The sequence below is a fragment of the Lagenorhynchus albirostris genome, chromosome 8 (genome assembly GCF_949774975.1).
Source record: "Lagenorhynchus albirostris chromosome 8, mLagAlb1.1, whole genome shotgun sequence".
NCBI lineage: Eukaryota > Metazoa > Chordata > Mammalia > Artiodactyla > Delphinidae > Lagenorhynchus > Lagenorhynchus albirostris.
In genome coordinates, this window is record NC_083102.1 from 74,168,722 (window position 1) to 74,194,016 (window position 25,295).

General features: G+C 42.0%; 1 protein-coding gene across 3 annotated transcripts in view; it reads right to left on the reverse strand.

Moving 5' to 3' along the window:
* Positions 1–25,295, reverse strand: part of RAPGEF5 (Rap guanine nucleotide exchange factor 5) — a 216,591-nt gene that overhangs the window by 147,578 nt on the left and 43,718 nt on the right. For all 3 annotated transcript variants that reach the window (XM_060157140.1, XM_060157138.1, XM_060157139.1), the window contains exons 4-6: positions 22,290–22,411; positions 20,695–20,863; positions 6,504–6,570 (exon numbers count right to left, since the gene is read on the reverse strand). In XM_060157140.1, coding sequence (XP_060013123.1) covers positions 6,504–6,570; positions 20,695–20,863; positions 22,290–22,411 — 358 coding nt within the window. The remainder of the gene's footprint in view (positions 1–6,503; positions 6,571–20,694; positions 20,864–22,289; positions 22,412–25,295) is intronic.

Here is a 25,295-nt window from a genome sequence, read left to right on the forward strand (position 1 = left end):
ATCATGGGCTTTGTGGCATGTTCCTGTGAGATCCTCCCTGAGGGAAACTGAAGGAGCTTTATTTAACCAGTTCTCCAAGTGGTCCTAGAGACTTAAAAATCCAGGGCCAAAGGCACCTTGAACACTGTAACAGCTGATCAGGGTAGCTCTAAAGCACAATGAGGGAAGGTACTAACAAGCCCCACGGCTTCTTATGAATACCAAGAACAAGGAATACTACACCAAGAATGTGCTACAAGTCCTCTGGGGCCTTCTTAATGCTCTTTGAAACCAGAGCTGTCTTCCAGGGCCTCACTTGACACTTTCTCAAAACTTAATCTACCCGGCCCTTCCCCAAATCACATAGTAGCTCTGAAGCCACTGGAAGGGCTGGAGCCAGGCTACAATTCCACATAAGAATTTTATGTTCCCTAAAGACAAGAAATATAAGATGTTCACAATCCTGTGGCAGCCAGAAAGAAGGTTAGTCATTTGCTGGCAGAGTCACTTTTATTCTCTTAACAAACATGCCCACTCAAGTCTGTGGTAGACTTAGAAAATGGAGATTAACTACACTGCGTCTCCATTCCTCAGAAAGGAAGAGGCAGATAGCCAGGAAAAACGGTGAGTGGAAACTAGTATTTCAGCATTTTAAAAAACCGCATTTCTACATGTGGTAAAATTCATCACTGGACTGTGCTCATCAGGTACTCGATGTGACAGATTCTCCCCACCTTCCCTAAAATTATCTCTAGACCTAACTAACTTGACGTATCACCTCTTAAGTAAGTCTCCAAAATTCTAACTCTTTAGAGATCCAGCGAAACTCAAATCCCATGCAATTTCTGCTTCCTGAACTGGTACCAATGGGAACGTCTCCAATCAAAAAAAGCTGTCACCGTTATCTTCAGATACTATTGTTCAACAAGGAATTTCTCCAACGTGTCAACCCAACTTGTAGATTCATCAAGAAGAACAAACTAAAGGAATCCTAGCCACCTCATACGCTTCCTGACCCGGAAAGGGTGTAGACAGAGTCCTGTGAAAGACACACCAGAAAGAAAATAGTGGAAGGTTCAGGTGAATGATTAGACATGGCAAAGGAGAGGAGTTTTAAATGACTGAAAGCAAGATACGAGAACAGGCACGTGAGGGGAATGAGAGAGTTGACAAGACAGAGGATCTTGGAAAGTTGGGGTCTTTGAGATTCCTAGTATCATGCTTTTAGTGATACAAGACAATTGGTTGTTCATTAAGACTCAGTTCCTTGGGCCTCCATGAGAAGTATTTCCCAAGAGAATTCTATCTAAGGAAAAGATGACACGGGAGAAGAATCAGAGGCCCAGGGTAAGTGCAGCTCTTAGTTAATGAGAATAAAATCAGATCCTTTTTACCTGTAAAGCAGGATCCCACATAGGGAAAAAATGAGAAGATGACTTTTACTAGAAAGAATGCTAGGAAGCATGAGAGAACGAGTTCATGGTTGATGTGAAAACTGATGGAGTTATGTCCAACTTCTGGACACTGAGCGGGGAAAAACCTTTCTGAGAAGTTGACAACGTGCTGCAGTTGTAACCACATCTTTTTTTTTTTTCCCCAAGAGAGGTGCAAAAAAAAAAAAAAAATTCCATAGCAGATATCTTTTTCTCTAACACTTTCACCAAAAGTTATATATCTCAGTATGGCTATTGGCTTCTGGGGGCTTCATCTGCTTCAAGATCTTCTAGAACTTACAGCAGTCACCCCACTTATAATTTGGGTTTGATTGCTCAGTGGTATTTCTCAGAGGAGTGATAATATACCCCATGAGAAGGAATTTGGAAAATACCACTAAGAGCATCAAACGCAGAGGTTCTACATTAAAGTTTGAGGAGCTGAAGAAAATAAGCAACAGGACAGAGCAGAAACGTACCAACAGAGAAATCTAAACTGCTGAAAATTATCAACTACATCAGCTTTGAGAAGGAATATGAGGGTGTAAGAGTGTCTAGTTAAATGGTTCCCGGGTATTAGATTCTGTTCTCATCCACACTGACCTCTCTTCCTAACTTCTGTATGCTTGATTTGTCATTTGAATTCATCTCTCAAGATATGGCCACAAACTCTTTGCCACTACCACCGCCAGGTTCACGTTTATTGTAGACACTCAACACTGTTCTCTTCTATCATCCAAGTGATGGCTGACTTCGCTGGACCAAGTAGCACAGAGGACCACGCCACATGCCCTACCCCTGTCCTTTTATAAACGTCACTCATATAACCATGGTATCAAATAAGCATCTAATATGTAAAATTCACAACTTAGCTTAACTCACATCACCTCAGTGGTTTGACCATGTGAATAAAAATCATGAATTTCACTCAGATGTTTGTGTTTTCTTATCTCTACAATTTCCATCAAGAAAATTTAGCCCGAAGTACCAGAAATAGCCCAAAATGGTTGGTTTAGGATGTTGATTTTATGGAAGCATGAGCTATAAGTCCAGAATCAGTTTTTATTTCCTATTTAAGGATGTCCATGTTTCCACTTCCTGTCTTCAGATGATGCCCAAGTACTTCTCAGTTCTTTAAAATGCCTCAAAGTTTAGCTTATTTCCTAAACTTACATCCTAAGAACTACGACTTTGAAAGCAATATTTCATTCACTATAAATTCTTCCCTATGTCTAGTTTATCCTGGATTGTAAAACAAGTATATAAAATCTATGTCATCAACTCTGAACACTCCTTTTCGCATATACACTGGGAGAATTCATGTTTAAAAATAAAATAAAATAATGCTCAGAACTTCAAGGACAGGAACTGGGAGACTATGTCATCCAAGGGCCCTTCTTGGTCTGCCAGCTTTATCAGACTAACAGAGACTCAGAGGAAAAGAAGAAGAGAAGATTTTCAAGTCAACAAAATGTGTAAGGTCAGAAGATATTAAAAAGGAAGCTAAGACGTTAAGGCAGAAACCACACGTAGCGCACGGAAAGCCAGAGGATTTTCAGATAATAATGCCCAGAGTGTTTCTGTAGACTGTACATAATGGAAGGAGTCTATTATAGCCATGTCGTTTTTCCTGAAGCTGAAAACTTCTTACAAAATTTTCTTCTTTAGGTTTTCAGATGTCAGGTGCTTGACTGAATTATCAAGACGTTTTTATTTCTATACACATTGTCTTCCTATGTTCCTTCAATATGAAAACTCACTAGTGTTTTCTTCCAGGGTAGAATTTTAGGTATTATTTTTTTAGATCACAGGACCTTTCTCTTGATTAACCTGAGACTAAGAAATAAACTATTTTAAAATGAGGATTTTTTTTTTTTAAAGATAGCAACATACAGGGCTTCCCTGGTGGTGCAGTGGTTGAGAGTCCGCCCGCCTGCCAATGCAGGGGACACGGGTTCGTGCCCCGGTCCGGGAGGATCCCACATGCCGCAGAGCGGCTGGGCCCGTGAGCCATGGCCGCTGAGCCTGCGCGTCCGGAGCCTGTGCTCCGCAACGGGAGAGGCCACAACAGTGAGAGGTCCGCGTACCGCAAAAAAAAAAAAAAGATAACAACATACAAAACCCTGAAGTTTGAGTAAAAGGAGGTGAATATACAGGGCAGTACAGTAAACTCTATTGCGGGAAACTGCTGCTTCCTTTCCAGTGCCCCCTAATTACACAAGCCTTTTGAAGAGCACTTTAACAAGTCTGCATTACAGACGTCACTTTTGCTTTCCTTTAATGCATTTAAAGGTCATGCTAGATGACAACTGTTACTTGACTGATGTATGCAAACATCTCCCTTCCTACATGGTGTTAACAGCTAGGTAACAGAGTTTTCATACCAAAGCCAACAGGAATAACTACATTGTGAAGAGGTGAAGCACAACAGTCCCTTCATAAATGGCTTATACAACGAACAGAGGAATTTTAGAACTTAGATATTGTCTAGTCCAGCACTCAATTTGGCCAAGGTCATAGTGTTGGAAGAACTAAGAATCAAGGTCCACGTTCTCGGTTCAAAGACAGTTTCACTATTCCAGGCCGATCAGCCATCAATTAAGACGTGAATTTTTCTCCTCTACCCTTTATTCTCATTCCCACTCTAGCACCTTACCTCAGTTTACTCAGTCTTTTAGCTTGGAGATTTTTTCTAGCAAGATTACCTCAACCAAATACATAGCCAACACTTTGCTGTCCACCTTCCTTTTTAGAGGCTTTCTTGAATTTAACTTTCATGGTATAAACCATTCAGTATTTCCACCTCTCACTGTCCTCTCATCTCCCTACTGCCCTCTTATCATGGGTGCTGCCCAAGACTCCATCTTCCACTACGCTCTTCAATCGACAACCTGGACTGGTTCCCATAACTCTAGCCCTGACCTTTCTGAGTTCCAGATTCGCGTCTCCAGGTGTTTCCCGAATATTTTTACATCCTTATGTCCTCAAACTCAGTGTGTGCAAAATTACGTCATCTCTCCTTCCATGCATTTTACTCAGTTTCCTAAGAGTATCCTCACTTTTCCATTCGGTTATCTGACTCCTCCTCTACATGTACCTGTCCTACTGATTTTTGTTTTGTTTTGTTTTGTTTTGGCGGTACATGGGCCTCTCACTGTTGTGGCCTCTCCCGTTGCAGAGCACAGGCTCCGGACACACAGGCTCAGCGGCCACGGCTCACGGGCGCAGCTGCTCCGCGGCATGTGGGATCTTCCTGGGCCGGGGCACGAACCCGCGTCCCCTGCATTGGCAGGCGGACTCTCAACCACTGCGCCACCAGGGAAGCCCTGTCCTACTGACTTTTAAAAACGTCTTTATGCTCCTTTTTGAACTCATTTTTCTTTTGGTTCCCCCCAAAACCTCCAGAAACTATAATAGGTTTTCATCAGCCTCTCAACCAGTCTCCCCATTTCCAACTCATCTTCTTGTTTCTTAAATGTCTGCTTCATCATGTTAATCTGTTGTTCAAAAAGTCTTTCACTTTTCTCTATTAGGTGCTTCCTCTGTAACCAGATGGGTCTACTATTTTCCCACTGTATTTTCCCATTCCTCTGCCTGCACACAATAAATCCTACAGCTAGAGTACACATCCTTTGTCACCTGTCCACATCCTGATTGCCTTCAATGATGGTTCAAGCCCCGTCTCTTCACTGAAGCTCTCTGCTACGGTTCTTGGACTTACTATCTATACACCATGATTTCTGATGCTCAATTGTCAACTGTTTTATAGGTTAACTTTTTAATGTGCCTATCTTCCTGGTATAGCTGTAGGAACCACATCTTACCTGTCTGCTGCTTCTGAAACTTACCTACTAACTGCATTACGTTATCAAAAAATGAGGTGTAGTAGTTAAGAGAACATGATTAGGAAGCAGAAAATTCTAAGTTTAGATCCTGGCTTTGTTCCTTTCTAGATGGGTGACTTTGGGCAAGTTACTTAACCTCTAGAAGCTTTCATGTCTGTAAAACAGAGATAACGCCACTTATTTCACAGGGCTGTTGTGAAGTGTAATGTGTGTGTGTGTGTGTGTGTGTGTGTATGTACACACACACACACACACACACACACACAATGTTTAACATAGCATTTGGTCTGTAGTGAGTGGTTTATTTTAAACAGATGGCTGTTAACAATTTTGCACCTAAAAGGCACTCCTCTTTGGTCAGTATTTCAAACTGCAAAGGTCATGTTAAATATTTTTTCATAACACACTGTCAAGATTTCATTTCATGTGAAGTTTTATACCACGGAGCACTGTATTTAGCCCAAAGTTACTTTTCTAAGCTACATTCCAGAAGAGTAGGAAAAACAACTTTTAACTTTCAAGCTGTGCCCAGATGCCAAGACTCAGTGTAAGAACTGTGTAAGATCAGTTTCATTCCACATATATAACCCAAGCCAGCATGACTTTCAGGCAAGCATCGCTTAAAGAATGCAGTTAAAGAAGAACTCAAGAATCTTTGGTAAGGCTACAAAAGTTTCCAGAAAGCCCAGCCAATGGATAAAGATTTTGTGAGATAGGATTGCTAGAGCCTGTCAAAAACCGGAGCTCCATGATTAGAGACCATGGCCAGCTTTTTCTAGGAAGAAGGGGATAAACTTTCCTTCAACCAACAAGTCAATTACTGACTCTAATTAATGGTTTTAAAAGACATAATGAAAATGTTGCAATCTACTACATTTAAAAACTGAGGACTTGATCTTTTGTTGGTTGGAGTGATCTTTTTTTTCCTAATGAAACATACAGTCTTTTCTCCTTTGTGCAGCAGGTCACAACTTTCCCTAGGTTAAGTCATACTGTATTAAAAAAAAAAAAAAAATCCTCCACTAAGGTTCCCGGAACTTTCCACCAAGAGCATCTATGATCTTGCAGGTGAGGCTGCATCAGAGAACAAGTTAATGCCACTGACTCCTTTTGCCTTGACGTGGGCCTCCCACAGTGATGAGCAGCCATAGGGCAAGTGTCTCTCTACACCACTACCCAGACTGCCGCCCTTCAAAGACTCCTCATTATTTCTGCACCCCTGGGCCGGGAAATCACATGGCCTTACCGCAGACGTTAGACGACAAAGAATTTCATCGCTGCTCTCTTCTGAGTCTTCAATTTTCTGATGAGATCTTTGAAAAACAAAGAATAAATTACTCTTCAGCTTTGGCTGTTCAAATTTATTCACCAAGTGATGGGGAATACATGGTAAATAATAGCATTATTGCTTAATACATTAGTGAAAGTGCCCATGTGAGTAACACGGTGACAATAATGCCATCAGATCACAGCTCTGTTGCAGCCCAACTGTTCCTTCGAAATCAATTAGCAAGAACATCTTTCCCATACATCAATTAAATCCTGAGGGCTGCGTACTGCTCTCCAAATGATACCACAGAATAATCCTGACACACCAGAGTTATAAACACAGGCATGCACAGAGCACAAGTGGATGGCGAATATAACGTAAAGTACTGACATTCCCGCTCAGTCTAAATGAAATCCAGATTCCAAAAATATGAAACATGAATTTTCCACTACATCTGAGTTTCAGCCCAAACAGATTTATTATGAAATGGTATATTATAAGCCTAATACTGTGATAGGAATTACGTTCAATACAATAGCAGAAGCACTTTGGTCCTTTTTATGAGACCACAGCCCAGTTGAGAAGAAAATTATGCATGTGTTAAATAACTAAGGAGACACACAACATAATACACAGTATAAGATCAGTGTGTTTAGAAAAATCATCTTTCTAATGTAATTCATGAAAAATTTTCACCGCACGAATGTACATGCTAACACAAAAAATTACCTACTTCAGACAAATCTTATAAAATTACATTTTTTTTCCTGACTTGGTCAAAGGAAAAAAACATTGACTAATGCCAAGTGAATATATGTAATTGTCTCCCAGATCTATTTCCACAGGCGATTCCTTTCAACACCTGTGGACTGGGGGGATCGGTGGTAATTGCCTTGCAGAGTGGCGGTACGGCACTGGCAGTCCAGTGATTGATTTCAGTCTCGGGAACTGCAGTGGGCCAGCTGGAGCGCGAGCCTCGCGGGGCAGGAGGGCTTCTCCTGCCTCCTAAGACAGCTAGGAAGATGCTCTTTAAGAAAAGAAAAGCCAGTCGAATCAATTCTGGCACTGGCTTCCTGTTTCTGTAAATGTTATTAAACCCTTTCAAAAGAAAAAAAAATCCCACCCTTCAAGTCAGAGCAATGAATTACAAACTACCGCCTTTACAAGAATTGCAGGTTCTGGATATGAAACAGTGGGCATGTTGTCAAATAATCTCATTCCTAGCGCAGCAAAGCATCTGAAACATGACCTTGATAATGAACATTTCAAACAATGAGCCTTATTATTAAAATGATCTATTCACAAGGTTTCCACACACACGAAGTTACACTGAAAAGAGATTTGCAACCCTTTATAACATAAGCCACCAAACTAGGTTTATAAGATTATGCCGAGGTGACAAACAGATCTGAGAGGAAATTAGGAGCCAAGAGCATTAGACACAAGAGCACGGAACAAGGGCTTCAACGTCCCGTCTGTGTCTGTGTTGAAGCGCAAGCTGGTCGTGCCCACTCACGCCTCTCAGCCCCCAGCAGCACCTGAAGGATGAGGTAACGTGCATGACGTATTTTGCATTAGCACAGATTCTGTCATGAATGTGTTTTCAACAAACTGCTGAAAGGAACTCAAAACTCCAAGGGAAGCTCTTGTGTATGTCACTGATCGTGGCTATTTGATGAGCAATGGCCAAGCTGTTGCTAGCTCAGTGACAAATAATTTGTCTCTGTTCAAGCAAAACTATCCTTCATCACGCTTCCAACACAAAACATGCCTTGGCAGAAACGTTTCTAAAGGAAATACATGTAAGACAGACAGAGTGATGCTCTCCCGAGAGGTGTCCCACAGCCCCTGTCCCATTTTTATCCCCTCAATCACCGTAATTTATACCCAGAGCTCCCAAGTCCTTCTCTAGCCCCTGAATCTTCCCCGAGCTCACCCTGTGTTTCCATCTAACTTCAATGTGGCTCTAAGTGGCCATTCCAGAACATCTTCACCCACATGGGAATCTCACAGGCTCCTCAAACTCGACGTAACTTCCACTGACATCCTCTTGCCTCCTGCCCTCACCGGTTCTGCCAGCGCCTGTCACCACTCAGCTTTATGTCACCCTGCAGCCCTTCCCCGCCTCCGGCACTCACTCCCACCGCTTTCCAGTCACCAGATCCTCCTCTGCTCTGCTCTCTTACTTTCCTCCCCACGAGCCGTGCTGACAGGCCCTCACCTCCACAACTTATTTTAACCACCTTCTAACCAACTTGTCTCTGCCTCTCCTCCTGTACCCATCTCCTAGAGATGCCGGGATTCTCCTTCTAAAACCCTGATCTGGTCCTGCTTTTCTCCAGACTCACACCTTCAGGGATTCTCCCACTTCCTGCTCGAGAATTCAGAAAGACTCTTCTTTTCCGCTAGGGAGTCCCAGGTCGGCCCTGCACCAGCAGGTACCTGCATGGCACCTGGCGTAGAGAAGGGACGTGGGAGCAGGACTGAGGGGGACAGGCAAGCAGTGGGAGAGCTTGAAAGGGGGGAAGAGAGAAGGGTGATGCTCCCCGACTCCCCTTCCTGCCTCACCACTGTGGCCCCTCCCCGGCTTAATGCCCAAAGGCCCAGAAGTACCAGACTCTTTCCCCAGTAAATGTATTTTTACAAAATGAGATAAATTCTGATTATTTTATGATATAAATACACATCAGTGCAACTCAGTGAAGACAAAGTCCTCACCTGTCAGATCAAAACAGGTAACGAAACAGGTGGGGCAAGGGAGAATAAGGGAAAGAGTCAGATGTAATACACAGTACGCCATTTTACGTAAGTGACTCGAGCGTCCGTGGATTTTGGTATCCATGGGGGTCCTGGAACCAATCCCCCACGGGTACCAAGGGAGGACTGTACTTGCATATCTGTCCCCCTGTTACCAAAGGGGGCGGTGCTGCTCAGTGAAGAAGAGACGAAGACAGGCTCTGGTTGGAGAAGGGGACAGAGAAACCCTGGCTGGACTCAGCCGCCGCCAATGGCAGTGACAAGTTGACATAAGAAAGAGAAGCAAAAAGGAAGTGGCCCCAGGAAGGAAGACCCATCCTTGAGGGTCCGTGCCAGCAGGAAGCTCTGGCACAGCGGGGGTCCCCTTTGTGAACCCTCACGGCTGCTTCCCGGCCTCTGCTTGCCAACAGCCCACGCCTGACCCCGTAACCCTCCAAGGCGAGTGCCGGATCCTCGTACTGTGAATCCTAGCGTGTCGAATCCTAATGCCTAGTCTTTGTAAATGCACGAGGTCTGCAATATCTAAGGGTGCCGTTGGGAGGACACAGGAACGGCAAAAGCCTCTGGTCCTCTGCCCTTGTCCCTCTAACCATCAAACAGGACACAGGATCATTCTACTCAACCCCCACCAAAACCAAAACCAAAACCAACCCCTGCCCTCCCTACCGGCTTCCCCCGCTTAACTACAGGCAACTCCATCCTTCCGGTTGGAAGTAATCCTTGAGCCCAACGGCCCACCCCCCACCTTACAGTCTACGCTGTGTCCATCCCCAAATCCTATCAACTCTGCCTTCAAGGGATATCTCCCTTTTGACCATTTCTCACCACCTCTACTCCAACTGCTGTTGCTCCAGCCACAGGATCTCTCACCTCGACCCAGGAGCCAGAGTGGTCTTGTTCACATGTAAGTTAGATCATGTCCCCCCTCTGCTCAAAATCCTCAACTGACTCTCTGTCTTTCTCAGTATAAAGCCAAAGTCTCTACAGGGGCTGACCTCTCTCACTTCTCTCCTCCATGCCAGTCACTCTTGCTTTGCCTTAATGCTTCCGTCTTGGGCCTTGCCCTGCCGGTCCCCTTACCCTAGAACACTTCCCTCACATTGCACACTGCTTCTTCCCTCACATCCTTCAAGTCTCTGTCAACCTCCTGAAGAGGCCTTTCCTGACCCGTATCTCTATCGCTCATTTCCTACTTTATTTATCTGCATAAAGTTTTCCACCATTAACTAACATAAATCTGTTTGTTTATGAAATTGCCTGTCCTCTCCCCTCCTAGACTATAGGCTCCACGGGAGTGGAGATTTCTGCCCGTTTTGTTCCTGCTTCCATCCCCAACACTTAGAACACAACACAGTCCATAGGAAGCATTCAATAAATCTTCATTGAATAAATTAACTGAGGGCCTTAAACTTCAGGGAATGCTCTGCTATCAGCCACCATCCCCGGACGACCACAGCACAAGACATTAGCTTGTTCTCTGCAGTCAGTTCAACTGAAGGACCCTGCTTATACTCGAGCTATTTCCCTCAGCTCTTCCATCATCCTCCCAGCTCCCTGCAGCAGTCCCTCCTCTCAGTGACCTCCCTGTCTCTAAAATCCAACATGAATGACTTTCTTATATCAAACTCTAAAGAGCTGTTAACTTTGAAAATATCTTAAATAAAATAACAGCAACCAATGGTCACCCTCACTTCCTCATCTTCCCCTAAGAAATAATTAGTACAGTCTTAGTGACAGTTTCCAACCTGGCCAACTGTTTGACAATCATTTACACAATTCACACTGCATCAGAAAAGCAGCAGGAAATTCCCCACCGCAAAAGGTCTCCCAACACAAACTCTCAGCTCTGAGAGGACTAAACAGTCACGTAGGGTTGATTTCCAAAATAAAAAAGCCTTAGGAAGTAGCACACAAGAGCCATTATCTGGGCGGTAGAATTCATTTTATACCAGTCAGGTCCAGTATAATTTCTAGAAACTTGGGTTTAGCTGGTATTCCTGCAGGGGTTCCCAAAATTCTCTTAGCAAAAATTCCTTCATGAGAATTATGTAATGAGTTTGAGATCATTCCAATGACGTTTTTCAAAATAAAGCTTACCATAAATCTTCTATATGATAGAACCCACACTCCTTAATCAGGTTTTGACCAAAATATTTGTGACTCAAGATTCAAAAGCAACTAGTATCATCCTGTAATTGGAAAATCCTACTTCCTTTTCAACAGTGGAAGAGGTTTCCTGGGATTTCAGGATGGAAAACTGGAAGCATTCTTTATAGAAATATTATCTAAATAATATCATTTTGCATTTGTATATTGATGTGACTTTAAAAATGCACAAGTTCTATCTATCTCCATCTACGTCTCAATATTGACTGGCATATTCACTGAGTTGCCAAGAGCTACCACTCCACACACAACATGGTTCCTGAAGGAAAATGTGTTAAATGTGTCCAACAGCCATAAAATAGACAAACATTTGGAGTCTAGTGGTTCAAGAGGTGTAGACCATGCATAACTGGCATGTGCTAAGCCAGGTGAGGTGTCACACATGACCTTCCAGGCACACGTGAGCCAGCACGATCCCAGGCCCAGGCACGTTGCACATGACAGAGGACACGAACAATCAGTTTTCATGTAAGTTGCTATTACTGCCATCCCTGGGGCTGTCATTTGTTTCTGAGTGTTTCCTACATACACCCTTGCATCAACCTTCGCCTTAAACAGAGAATATTCTAGACTGAGACTTCATGAAGGTGGGGCGCACGCGTGTCTCCAAATCAGGAAGAGGATGTCCCTGGGGAATGTGGGGCAGGCCTGTCCACCACCTCCCACCCTGAGCCAGGCTGACGCTGCCCTGCCCCGCCCTGCTTGGTCTGGAGGGACCTGAGGAAAACACAGTTTTTAGTGTGAACCTCAGACTACCCCTGCTAAAGGCTGGTGAACTTCTAGGGCATGGAATAAACCAGAACCAAGACAAACTCTACAGGAATCTTTCAAACATGATCCCACGACAAACAGGAGATGCACAGCGCACACATATACAAAAAAAAAAAAAAAAAAAAAGCACATTAATACTTAGTGGGCTTAGCAAAATCCATCTTTAAGCTACTCTGCCAACACAAGTGAGAGCCGCTTAGCCTGATCTGTGATTCAGGGGCATCTTGGGAGAAGTAATATCCAAGGTGAGGTTCTGATGGAAAAGGAGTGGCCCTGGAACCCAGCAGGACGAGCAGCACAGGGAAGTGGGCAACGGCAAGAGATAAAGCTGAGGACAGAACAGTCAGGGCCTGTCTATTGCTGCTATAGAGTTTTGGTTTTATGCTGAAGGCCATGAACTTTGGCTGTAAAGTGAACACGATGGAAGGAGAAGTACCTAGAAGAAGATATGAAATCAAAGGTAGGTTTGCTTTCGTCCTCTTAAGATCGAGAGAACCATTTGTTTGAGAAAGGAGAACAGCCAACAGAGAGTGAGGAACCGAGAAAGCAGGCATGGGAAGTGTCCAAGGAGAGGTAGGACCCAGAGCCCAGGCAGAAGGATGAGTCTGGAGCAGAAGGAGGGACTCTTCCTCCACCATGCTGGGAAGAAATGATGATAAGTCGGCTGACAATGCCAGAATCCACGATTTCTTGGACAACCCAGAGCCCATTCCACACTTGCTGAATGCCAGGCAAGGAAAAGTATTAGGGACTTTCTCTATCAGAATTACTTCTTGGGCCAGATTTAAAAAAATTTTTCCCTAAGAAATCATTGCCACAAAAGACAATGTTCCTCAAGGGACCCAGAGTCAATCTCTACTGAAACCAACACCTACTGACCCCAAGGGGATAAGAAGGTGTCATATCTGACACTCAAGTACTATCCCACCTACATCTTCCCATAATATCTATAACCGGACAGATCTATTTTGCTTAACAAAGCAAATTCCTATTTTGAAAAGAAAAAGTGGGATGGTCGAAGAAGGAGAGTCGGATTTTTTTGAGATCACTGACATCATGAATACAAACACCTGTTCAACCTTCTCAAGAGAAGATACTTTTTCATAGCATCAGGTTATCAGTTATGCTTATAGAGGAAATTTACCAAACAGTAGTAAATTGTGAATGTGACAGGTTTTATTAAGGTCCAGGGTATACAGTGACACATTCATCTAAAATTGAATAAAGTTAGTTATTACTAGTATCTCTTTCACATTTTATATTGAAGATTTGAGAACTAATGCTTCATATTTAATTAAACAGCTACATTTCGAACGCTGGCACAAGCATGCCCCAAAGTTCGATTGCTGTTAAAATTCCTGTACTGTTCCTAAATTGATGTGCTCTCAAAAAGAGGAGCTGTCTCCTCCCACACCTGGAATAAGTCTGGTCTGTAAACAATGGAAATTTTGGAGGACTTAGCGTTTCCTTCGGAGAGGGGGTGATGAGTAATAACAAAGACTGAGACAAGCTGGGTTCACAGCATTTTTTATACAAAACAATTTAAAGTGATAAATTTAAAATAAAGTGAACATTTAAAAAAAATTTAAAAAATTTAAAATAAAGTGAACATTTTCTTCACCTGATTCTAATACAAAACTTATGCCAAGTTCCATCATGAAAAGTTTTTTGAGAAATACACAAAACATGTTTGTGTACTCATCCAGTCTCTCCTCCTTTCCAAGGTTCATAAAATGAGAACCTAATTAGGAAAAGTGAGGAATACAAAGGTTTGGGACACAGGAATGACAAACGTGAAGTTGATCTCCCCAGTTAGAGGCTGTTAATCTAGCACCATTGCAGAAATTAAGGATGCCAATGGATTTCTCATGTTGCTTGTACATGTCAGGTAGAAAAGGACACGTTAGGCAGGATAAGGAGAATAAAGGGAGCAGAGGTGACAGGGTGGTTGGTGGTGGTACTATTATTGTATATAAGGTCCTAAGAGAAGGCAGGAACCTGAATTTTGGGAGTCATCACTGTGGAGCTGATATTAAATACGTGACTGGGTGAGGGTACATCCAGAGTGAGAAGAGAAAAAGATGTCTGAAGACTGAGCTCCAGGACACTCCCCGTTTAGAGGTTAATGTTTCCAAACGTAGGTTTTATTATTATGCATGTGTGGTGAGGCCAACAGATCAGGAGATGACTGCCACTGAAAAGACAGGTCAATATGGGGAGAATTAACGTCTCAGCAATACTGAATCTTCCAATCCATGAACATGGATAGACCCTCTACGTACTTCAATTTGATTTTTTAAATCAGGCTTATGAAGTGTCTGACATACAACTTTACACACGCTCTTGGATTTATACCTAAGTATTTCATAATGCTTTTTGTGCCAGTACAGAGAAATACTTTTTTTTACACCGACCTTGTAGCCTGTGATCTTGCTAAACCCACTTATCAGGCCTAGGAGGTTTTTTGTAGATTCCATGGGATTTTCTATGTATATAATTATGTCATCTGCAAAGAGAGATGGCTTTATTTTTTTTTCAAACTTCTAATCTGCATACACCTTTTTTCTTTTTCTTGCCTTACTTGCACTGGCTAGTATTGAAAAGAAGTGATAAGAGGCAATGCATTAGCCTTGTTCCCAATCTTAGTGGGAAAACATTCAGTCTTTCGCTATTAAGCATGATGTAAGCTGTAAGTTTTATGTAAGGTTTTATCAGATTGAAGAAATTCCCTTATAGTCCTACTTTTCTGAGAATTTATATCATGAATGGATGTTGAGTTTTTTTCAAATGATTTTTCTGCATCTATGGAGTTTCTCGTATAGTTTTTTCTTTTTTGGACTGAATCTGGTGAATTACATTGTCTGATTTTTAGATGTTGAATCCTCCTTGTATTTCTGGGATAGATACCATTTTATGATGTATTATCATTTTTATATATGGCCAGATCCAATTCAGTAATATTTGATAAGACTTTCGTGTTTACATTCTTTTTCTGAACTTTGTCGTAATACAGCTGGCCTCATAAAAGGCCTTACATAACTTACACATGGTCACATCTGTTACAGGGCTAAGCACAGCACTTTACACAAACCTGATCGTCAGTAAATGCTGTTATGTAAGTTACTCAGTAGAGACTAGACCCTTTTCCTTACCTGAAAATTAAGAGGAGCAAATTCAATCATCTAGGAAATCCCTTCCAGATATAAATGCTTATGAAGCTAAAGTTACAGAATTTCAGAAGTGTCACCCAAGTGGCAATAGGTACCATGCTCAATAAAATCTTTATGTTCTGAAACAATTCATCTGGCTTCTTTACGTAGTATCTTGAGACTTTGACTTAATTAACTTTCACGTTTCCTATCACTTAACGGAGTTTTCTGTAAGGCTAACGTTATAGAACAGCAGATTTCAACCTTAGCATGCATTGGCCTCACATTTAGAACTTTACAAAAAGTACCGATACCCATGTCTCATCTCTCTACTCCAATCCTGATTCAGTAGATCTCAGGTTATACCTGTTTATTTTTTAAAGTATCATGGTTGAGAACCAGTGCCATGAAGATCACTTCCAAGTTCACCTTCTGCCTTCAATTCATGTTGCTGCCTGCCACCAAGTACAGAGGCCTGCCCTTTTGGCAAGTTACACAAGCTATCTTGCCTCAGTTTCCGCATCGCAACTCCAAACTACTGCTGTGAGCATTAAATGAGTCATATGTAAAATGCTCAGACTAGTGCTTTGCATGTGGTAAGTACATGTGAGTGTTAACTATTACTGCTATTTTTTGTATTATTGTCACTGCCAGGGCAGCTTAGGCCAAGTGACCAAGCCATTTGTTCCCCATATTTAAGTGGGGGACCCTTTTAACATAGGAGTAGATCACAGACCCATAAACTCTGTACCTGTTGAGCAAATTATATGACAGAAACATTACCGTGAATTCAAATAAATTGTATTTTACTTATTTCGGCAGCATCTATATACAGTTAAGTCATTCTTTCTATTCAATACAAAGACAATGCTTAGCTTCCCTATAGATGTGCAGAGCCCTGCAATCGATCTGAGCCTCACCCCCCCCGCTGCTTGTGACCCACCGCTCCAGCCACATCAAGCTGCCTTGTACCCTCTCAACATGCCACCCATCTTCCTAACTTCCTGCCCTACACACTGTACCATCTACCTCAAGTGCCCTTCTGCTTCTCTACCTAGAGCATGGAGTCATGAATGTTAACAAATTCACCTCAATCCTCTGGGCTGAGCTCTTCCTAGAGTTGGTGAGTGAGGAATGGAAGGTGAGCCACACCATCCAATTAAGTACTCTGCTCATTAACAGTAACAACGAACAGGTGAGGGGTTTTTGGTTTTGTGTGTTTTGTGTGTGTGTGTGTTGTGTGTGTGTGTGTGTGTGTGTGTGTAACACATAGGTTAGAGTCACGGAAGGTCAGGGTGGGATGCAATGAGAGGGAGAGCTGTTTCAGCAGAGGTCAGGCGACTGAATGGGGTGTCCGTGGAAGCCGCAGCCAGACCTCCGGAGCATCAGAATGTCAGCTGATGCTGACATTCCAGGAGGACGCATCAGCTAGGACCACCGGGCACTGATCAAGCCGAGAGACACAGACCCAACAGACAGTAGGCTCCACAGTAACAGCGCACCCCAGTCACACTTCAGGGGTCACTAGGCAAGATCAGTGCGGATGGGAAAGGGCCAACCTGACAGGCAAGCCTGGTCTGCTAGGGTCAAGGGCCCACACCACTCACCATATCCCCAGGGGCTGTCTTGCTGAGGAACAAGGAGAGGGTGCAGAGAGACTGAACCTTTTTACCAAAATATGCTCAACAGCTAACAAGGAAACCTTTTAAATTTCCTTATTAGAGTCATTTTACTGGATTAGGCTAAAATTATGGGGCTTCTCTTTTCCTTCTTTCCGGCTGTCCAGCAGGACAGAAGCTCATGTGGACAACACAACGCTTAGAGAAAAATGAAGAAGTTACCTTTTCCTTTCCCTGCCTGATTGCAGCATAAGTTAAATTTTAGCAATCTTCTATGATTCTTAACAGCAGCATAAGTGTTAACTGCCCTGTAATTGGCAGAATATAGTTTTATGTATCAAGGTTCACAGACTCAGTTATTCAGAGCACCACCACTCCCACCCCTGGGCAAGCTGGGAGGGCTGTAATACAGGGACTTGAATTAAAACAGCCAAGCTCCCGCACAGCCTAAATTCTCCAAGTCAGCGTTAGACAGAAGCATGTCTTACTCGTCCTGGAGGAATTATTAGGCTGCCTTTCCCTACAATGTTACTTCAGCGTTCCTAACTGCCCCACCCCAATAAAAAAGAGTTAGGAAAAAGGACATTATGGATGATTTGATTTGCCTTTCAGTTCGAATAAGATACCACGATTGTTCTTTCTTCCCCCAGAGACAGTACCCTTGACAACAAATGCACTCACTTTTTTCAAAGTATCTATTCAGTTTGGATAGAAAAGTCATTTTGTATAGCATAGGAATTTTGTTTCTTCACATTAGCCTAGAAACCTGCATTAGCTCCATTTTCCTTCCTGCTTTAAACATCTTATTTTAAATGGGAAAAAAAATCTATGTTTCTTTTTTCTTTTTAAAAATGAATCTTTACAGAACGGTGTTTACATAGAGACATGAAGTAGCTTCCTCACATAATTTTGAAGGGATTTAGAGAGAAGACGGCAAATTAGAACGACCCCAATGTAGAATTGCGCAGGCAGACTTCAAAAAGGTTATTAAAAGAACCACAGGACCGGGTTTTCAGCTTGTGAACGGACAATGCAAGTTAATTAGTCAAGAGGATTTTAGAGGGCATTTCGGTAGAATAGGTAAAAATGAATGAATACAGTGGAATGAATACCGTAGGACTAAGAATGACATAGAAGCGTGGGAAAAAAAATTGAAACAAACAGCAAGAGCAGTAGGTTACTAAAAGTTAGGGCTGATCATAGATTGCACGTATCATGGAAGTTCTGTGGTCAAGGTAGGACTTGGACTCCCCCTTGAGGGGTGGGTAGAACTTGACAAGGAAAGAGCAGAACTTCACAAGGCCATGAGGGAATAAACGGGTGTTTATAATAAACGGGCTAGAATGAATGGAGATCACCAGATTAGAGCAGAAGTTATGATGGGATCGTATGTGTTGAACCTTAGGAAGGGCTGTGACAACCCAACTGGCAGAGGACAATGTCCCTAGACATCTTTTCTCTGACCACAGTTTACTCCAAGTCTGGATAACCTAAACTTTAGCTTTCAAAAATTTGGCCCAAAACATTATATCAGAGCTTAGAAGTTTGCTTATAACTCTAGTATAGAGTAAATAAATAAATAAACAAATATACACACACACATACACACACACACACACACACATATATATATATATTTGCTCCAGAAGAGACTTGCAGTGGGTTCAGTAATTTTATCTTTTTATAGTTTGTACTTATAATATGGGATAAACAGGTCTATAGCTCCCCAATGCCGATTTTCCCAGAGGAATTACCACCCCCAAATGTACAAGTTCACACCTAGAGAAAAACAATGTGCTGATAAGGCATGCTATAGTGATTATCAACCCCAGAGGCATGACACTGTATACAGTGATCAGTGTGACAAAAGACTGCAAGTAATCTGGAATATTAGGAACCAAATTTTTTAAATAGCTTCATCTTTAGAACCTACAGTAGACTCAGGGATTCCCTGTAAAAAGGTCATCTCGCTGGCATTCCAAACTGCTTCCTCAGTGGGAGAGAAAGGAGATAAACCATGAGGACTGCTTGCGAGTTTACTTCAGACACCCTTACACCCCGTTAATCTGCGTACACCCCCTGGGACTGCGCATACTTCTGACTTCAGGATGGGAAATGGTTAAGAAAAGCTGCCAGAGAGGGCCAGTCCCACAGAGTCACAGCCACCTCTAGCTTAAAAAGCATTCCACTTGGGCTTCCCTGGTGGTGCAGTGGTTGAGAGTCTGCCTGCCGATGCAGGGGACACGAGTTTAAGCCCTGGTCCGGGAAGATCCCACATGCCGCAGGGCGGCTGGGCCCGTGAGCCACGGCTGCTGAGCCTGCGCGTCTGTAGCCTGTGCTCCGCAGCGGGAGAGGCCACAACAGTAAGAGGCCCGCGTACCACACACACAAAAAAAGCATTCCACTCCTTCTTAGAAAGCTTTTTAAAATTTACTGAAATGCTCCTTGACTATTCCTGGGCAACTACATTAAGACCACATTACATTAAGAAACATTTTCGTCACTTAGACAATCGAATGATGCATTGTATTTGCTTCACCAGGGCAAGGTCCTCTATAAACAGCAGTGGTGCCAGTGGCACTGGATTCATAACCATTTCAGAGTCAGTCTAACATTTTTATAGCTCCTGGTTATAACGTCTCAGAAAGGGAAGCTAGCATGACCCCTATAACTCTTGGGTACACACTCTAGCAGTTGTTAAAAGCGTGCGTGTTACAGCCAGACAGACATGGAATACTCCACACACCACTGTGTGACTGTAGATAGGTTACCTGATCTCTATGCCTCAGTTTCCTCACTTTAAAATAGTAGAAACTGATGAAATAATGAATATAAAGCATTTAGCATAGTTCCTGACATAAAATGCATCCTCTACAATCAAACTATTAGTGTCTCATTAATAGTCTGACATTTTATTTCTTTTCTAAAAGCCTGCAATAACTGTTCCGTACTGTCTTTTTTTTTAACAAGAGTAACTCATCTTTGTTATGGTTGTGGGTGCTTCTCCCTGAACCTATTTTTCTTACCCATGAGATGAGGATAATACCACTTGCCCTGCTAATCTCAGCGTATTCTAAAAACTGAATACATAAAAGTTGCTAACTGAAATTTTTAACCTGCAATTCATCATACTGAAATAAGCTTGTCATTAATGCTGTGGATAAACAAAGGCATGTCAGAATCATCATATCATGACTCAAGTCCTGTTCCCACACCCCGTCTAATGAATTAATTTTAATTCATTTTAATCAGATAGTGACTCAGCATCTTCATGTGATAATGATTCATGTGTTTTAATTTGCCAGCTGTTGCTTCTAGATTATTTTCAGAAATGTCTGTTGAGCTCTTTCTTAGGAAAGTCACGACTTGGAGAGAGGATGTCAGTTATTATTTTATTCCAACTTAAGCTAAATCATGTTTATTCCCAACTTATATCATCTACTCATATAGCAATGATTAAACTCGAAGCAGCGTGGTACAGCCGGTAAGGCATGGACTTCTGGAGTTTGAATACCAGTTCAGTCATTTATTAACTGGACTGAATTTTCAGCATTTTACCTTTCTGAACCTGCATCTGAGAAATGGGAATAAAACAATTACTTCTTAAAGGAGATGATCTTAAAAAGCAGAGCACAGTCCCCAGACACAGGGATGGCTCGCTAAGTGAGAATAATTTTACAATGGAACAAAACAGCATCTACTTACAGTTCACAGATGCCAGCTCTAGTGGGAATGAGAGGCACCAGCTGCAGTAAAAGTTTGACACCGTTTTGCCACGCCTCTTCTCTTTCAAATTCACAGTACAAGTAGCTACACTCATCAGACGAAAACTGGTAGAAAACATAGGTATCTTGAAAGCATAAATGCTGGTCCACTGTTGGAAGCAAAAAAGGCATGAATCAGTTTTGCAAAGTATATCATTTAGAGAGCCATAAACTGAATAATAAATTGAAAGGCCTACTAAGTATGAGGGAGAAGCCAGGGGTAGGACGATAATGAAGTCCATTCATGTTCACAGTCTCATTGAATTAAAAAGGACTTACCACCCTATTTTTATTACTTAAAGCTCTGGCCAGCACATTCACATGTATATTACAACTGTTCTACTTCAGGGACAGGTGAAATCAACAACAATTCAAAGGCAGTAGAAGAAACTTTTTCTTTTAGCGTCCCAAAGCAGTACCTTTAAATACTGTGGTGGTACACAAATACAACACTATGGCAAGATTTAGATCAGTGGTTCTCAACCAGCACTGAGGGCATTTAGCAATGTCGGGTGACATTCTGCGTTGCCACAACTAGGGGGTGCTACTGGCATCTGGTGGGTGGAAGAAAGGGATGCTACTAAACATCCTATAATGTACGAGACAGTGCCCCCCCCCACCCATTAACTAAGAATTATCTAGCACAAAATGTGAACACTACCAAGGTTGGGAAACCCTATTTTAAAGGAAATCAAGACGTGGAGACTTTTCCAAAAAATATTAACACAAAATGTTTTGCTAAGCAGAAACCTGAACCACACAAGCAAGCTGATAATTATATCCCTCAAAGGCAGTTAACTGTTTTCCTAAAGAAGAGCATCAGGTGCTAGGTGTGACCGACTAAGATTACACCCACATCCCCATCTGTACCACTTTTCCACAGTGGGACCTGGCGTGTGCCTTTCTGAAACTTACTATGTGTTCTCTGACCCTCAATATTTCTCATCTATAGAAGAAAAGGGCTTCCCAGTGACAAACCAGCACCTGAGTGATAGAGATAAAAAAAGAATCCAAACTGCTTGACTTCTAAGTCTTCCATTCCCTGGCTGAACAAAGAAAAGAGATATCCACCATCTATTTTAGCTTCTAGTTAACATCAATTTTCTGTTCTAACAGCTTATTTTCATAGATCATTTATGACTACTCACACAATTAAAATGGCATACACATGCTACTCATAAAGTCAGTTTCTGATGACTATTCTAAGTACAGCAAGACAACTCACACATTTAGAGCAACTAAAGATGTGACTAATTTTTTAAAAAAATTGTGTGCATCATTTTAAGTAGAGAAGAGAGGGCGTAAGGGAAAGACTCTTACAGGTAGTAGTTAATGAAACAAGTACCTAATTATTTTTACAAAAGGTGTGAGAAGTAACACAAGATGAACTGTCACATTCATTTATAAGAGAATGCAAATATACCAGCAAACACAATTTCCATCTAGGTTATAATATCATCTAGGAAATCAAACACATTTTGGTCAAGTAGCTTAACAACATAATGATTCTGTGCCTTCAAAACATGTAACACTAACCTGATGACATAATTCCCATATCCAGTAGGAGCTGCCAGACCCCTATGGCCATAGATCTGCATTGGACCAAAGGACAGTGTTCTAGAAGCCAGTCTACCAGTTCCGACCCAACGCAGCTTCTCCTGGACAAAAGCAAAGCCATTCCCAGTAAGACATGGTTGCCACCCATTTGCCAAAAAAAATGAAATTTAATACCGTCACTTTCATGTGCTTTTAAACAAGCAACTCAAGAATAAATGACACGGACCTCTTATCCATCTTTCAGTTTCAGTTCAAATATCGCTTGCCTTACAGAAGTTTACAATTATATCCTCTTATATTTCTTCTTCGCATCACCTAACATTTAGCAATTATACATCTTTCCAAATGAATAGTATCTCTTTTCCTCCCTTGAGAATAATTTTCAGGAGAACAGGAACTATGTGTACGTAACATTTAGCAATTATACATCTTTCCAAATGAATAATATCTCCCTTGAGAACAGTTTTCAGGAGAACACGGACTATGTGTATGTAACTTACGATTAATTGCCAACATCAGAACAGTCCAGGCCCGCGGTAAAGTCTCTGAATATATACATTAGAATAAATGAAGGGATAAATTTAGCAGCCCTTTACCTGAAGACAATGCTTCTGCCTTGGTAAGACAAGTACCTCGAGTTGGTGGTGATCAGCTTTGGTTCAAGCAATTACACATTTTTATCTCATCTCTTTGAGAACAAAATAATTCCAGGGTTAGACAAGGCTATACCACAGTGAGTAGTATGAAGTTTTGTTTTCTGATCTTTAAACGGAGAGTAAATCTTAATATTTGTCTCAAAGAACAATACATTTGACTGTTAACCTTTTTAACATAATCTAAGCAATCTGCCAAGCAGCGTAGATCATAAACCCATAAACCTGGATGATGGATTCCACTAACCACATGCAAGAAATACTATCTGTAATCCTTAAAATACACAGCTGTGTTCAAAGAATGCCCCAATTTGGGCATCACAAGCGGTACTTTCACGCCTACTTTCCCATCTTTATCAGCTTCAGATGAAAAACCAAACGAAGAAAACTTTCTGAAGTAAGTTTTTTTAATTTGCAGAAATTTCATTGAAACCCACTCTTCCGTATGGAAAAAAAGGTCACCCAAAATTTTTTTAAAGAGGTGTATCATGTAAAAGGCTATCTTTCTCCTATATTTGGTATTTAAGGACCAAAAGATGCCAACATTTATTTGTATTCCTAAAACAGAAAAATATTGTCTATCTTTTGTGATTGGCATAGTTATAAATACCTAGAAATCACACAGTAACCAACAGTATGAAGAAATGCCATGAGATGCTACGTTTTCTTTAGTGATGGAAAAATAAGGTACTAAACGCTTCTGCTGAGATATCTGAACAAATATTCTACTTTAGATAAAGTATCACTTTTTGGGAGTAAATATTTGAAAGATACTCTGAGGCCGTTAAGGCAATTCCAGATTGTACCAGCTCTACAATTCCAGTTGCAGGTTGGCATTAAGACATAAGATTAACAGTCAAATAAATGGATGTTTTTTGAAACAAAACAAGAAAACAGATTGCAACAAAACAGGCAATTAGACCAAACCGTCAAATTTAACTTCTACAGGACACCTTTCATATTAAAGGCTCAAAGTGTTAATTCCTCAACACCTCTGTCAATTAGCCCGCATCTTTGGGCTTGCAAAGCACTTTTATCATCTTATTCCTTATTCTCAGAACAATACAGACAGCTCCTCAGCCTGCTCTGTGTCTGACACCACCTGGAACACGGCAGGATACAGCAAAACATTTACTAAACAAACTAAACTGTCAAATTGCAAATGGTGACTGGACAGATGCGTTGGCTTGTTTCTTCACAGCTGATGAGGAAGACGTGCCTCAGACCAGGGCTTCCCAAATTGGTGTTTAGTAGGAGTCAGTCCCCTGGGGCATCTTGTTGACGTGCAGACTCTGATGCAGTGTGGCTGGGTGCAGCCTCCGAGCCCTCACTTCTAACCGGCTGCCGGGTGATGCCGGTGACCCAGCCCCACCTTCTCACTGGGAAGGGCTCTGTCTTGGGGAGGTGCAGGGCTGAGTGGATATGCTAAAACACGGTCCCGCCGTGACTGCTGTCATGTGTAGTTATTACTGAATAATCAGGCTCCCGCGCTCGGAGCAAGCTACTGTTTCGGGGGCACACGATCTCTTTCTACCCCCATCTCCAATTTAACAAGTTATGTTTCGAATCGCTTTCAACAATCCATCTGCACCAGGGCAAAACATCACTGGGGTAAGGATGAACACTATCACTAACACCACCAAAGCAAACAAAATGAGGTAAGCTGCCGCTGCCGTTAACTCACACCCCCTTGACTTGCGGACCAGATCAGCAACAATCCATTCTAAATACCTAAACCTCCAGGACTGAGGGGAGAGCAGTGGAGAAATCAGAGATGCCCGGAAGGGAGGAATGTGAACACCCACGGCAGTTCTTACTCCCCGTGTATTTTCAGTCTTGTACTGAATCCAGCAACTGTTCCGAGTACATGCAGATCTAACTAGCGTTGCCGTACTTGACAGGAACATTGTGATATGGAGGTGACTGGCTCCAAGGCCAACGTGACTGCCATAACAAAACCTTAATTTTACTAATCTCTGAAGTTGAAAATTCGCTTTCTCTTGGCCTCCTTCTGTCTCCGGTTACATTTTTAGTAATTAATTCATAGTAGTGCAGAGAGAACCCTCATCTCAAATGTCAGTGGGGCAGTGGTATTTACACACTTACATGAAGCCTCAAAAAACTAGTATGATTTTTCCTATAGTACCAAACAAATGGAAAACATTTCAAAGTTGCGAAAGTAATTCTCATGGGGTACGTGGAGAGCGCTTTGCTCAATTTACTACCAGACAAATGAAAATGACCCAGCCTAGGCAATCATATTAGCACTTTGTCTCTAAACCCAGAGCATTCATCAGTCCTTAGACTATAAAAGAAAGGAGGTTCTGGCCTG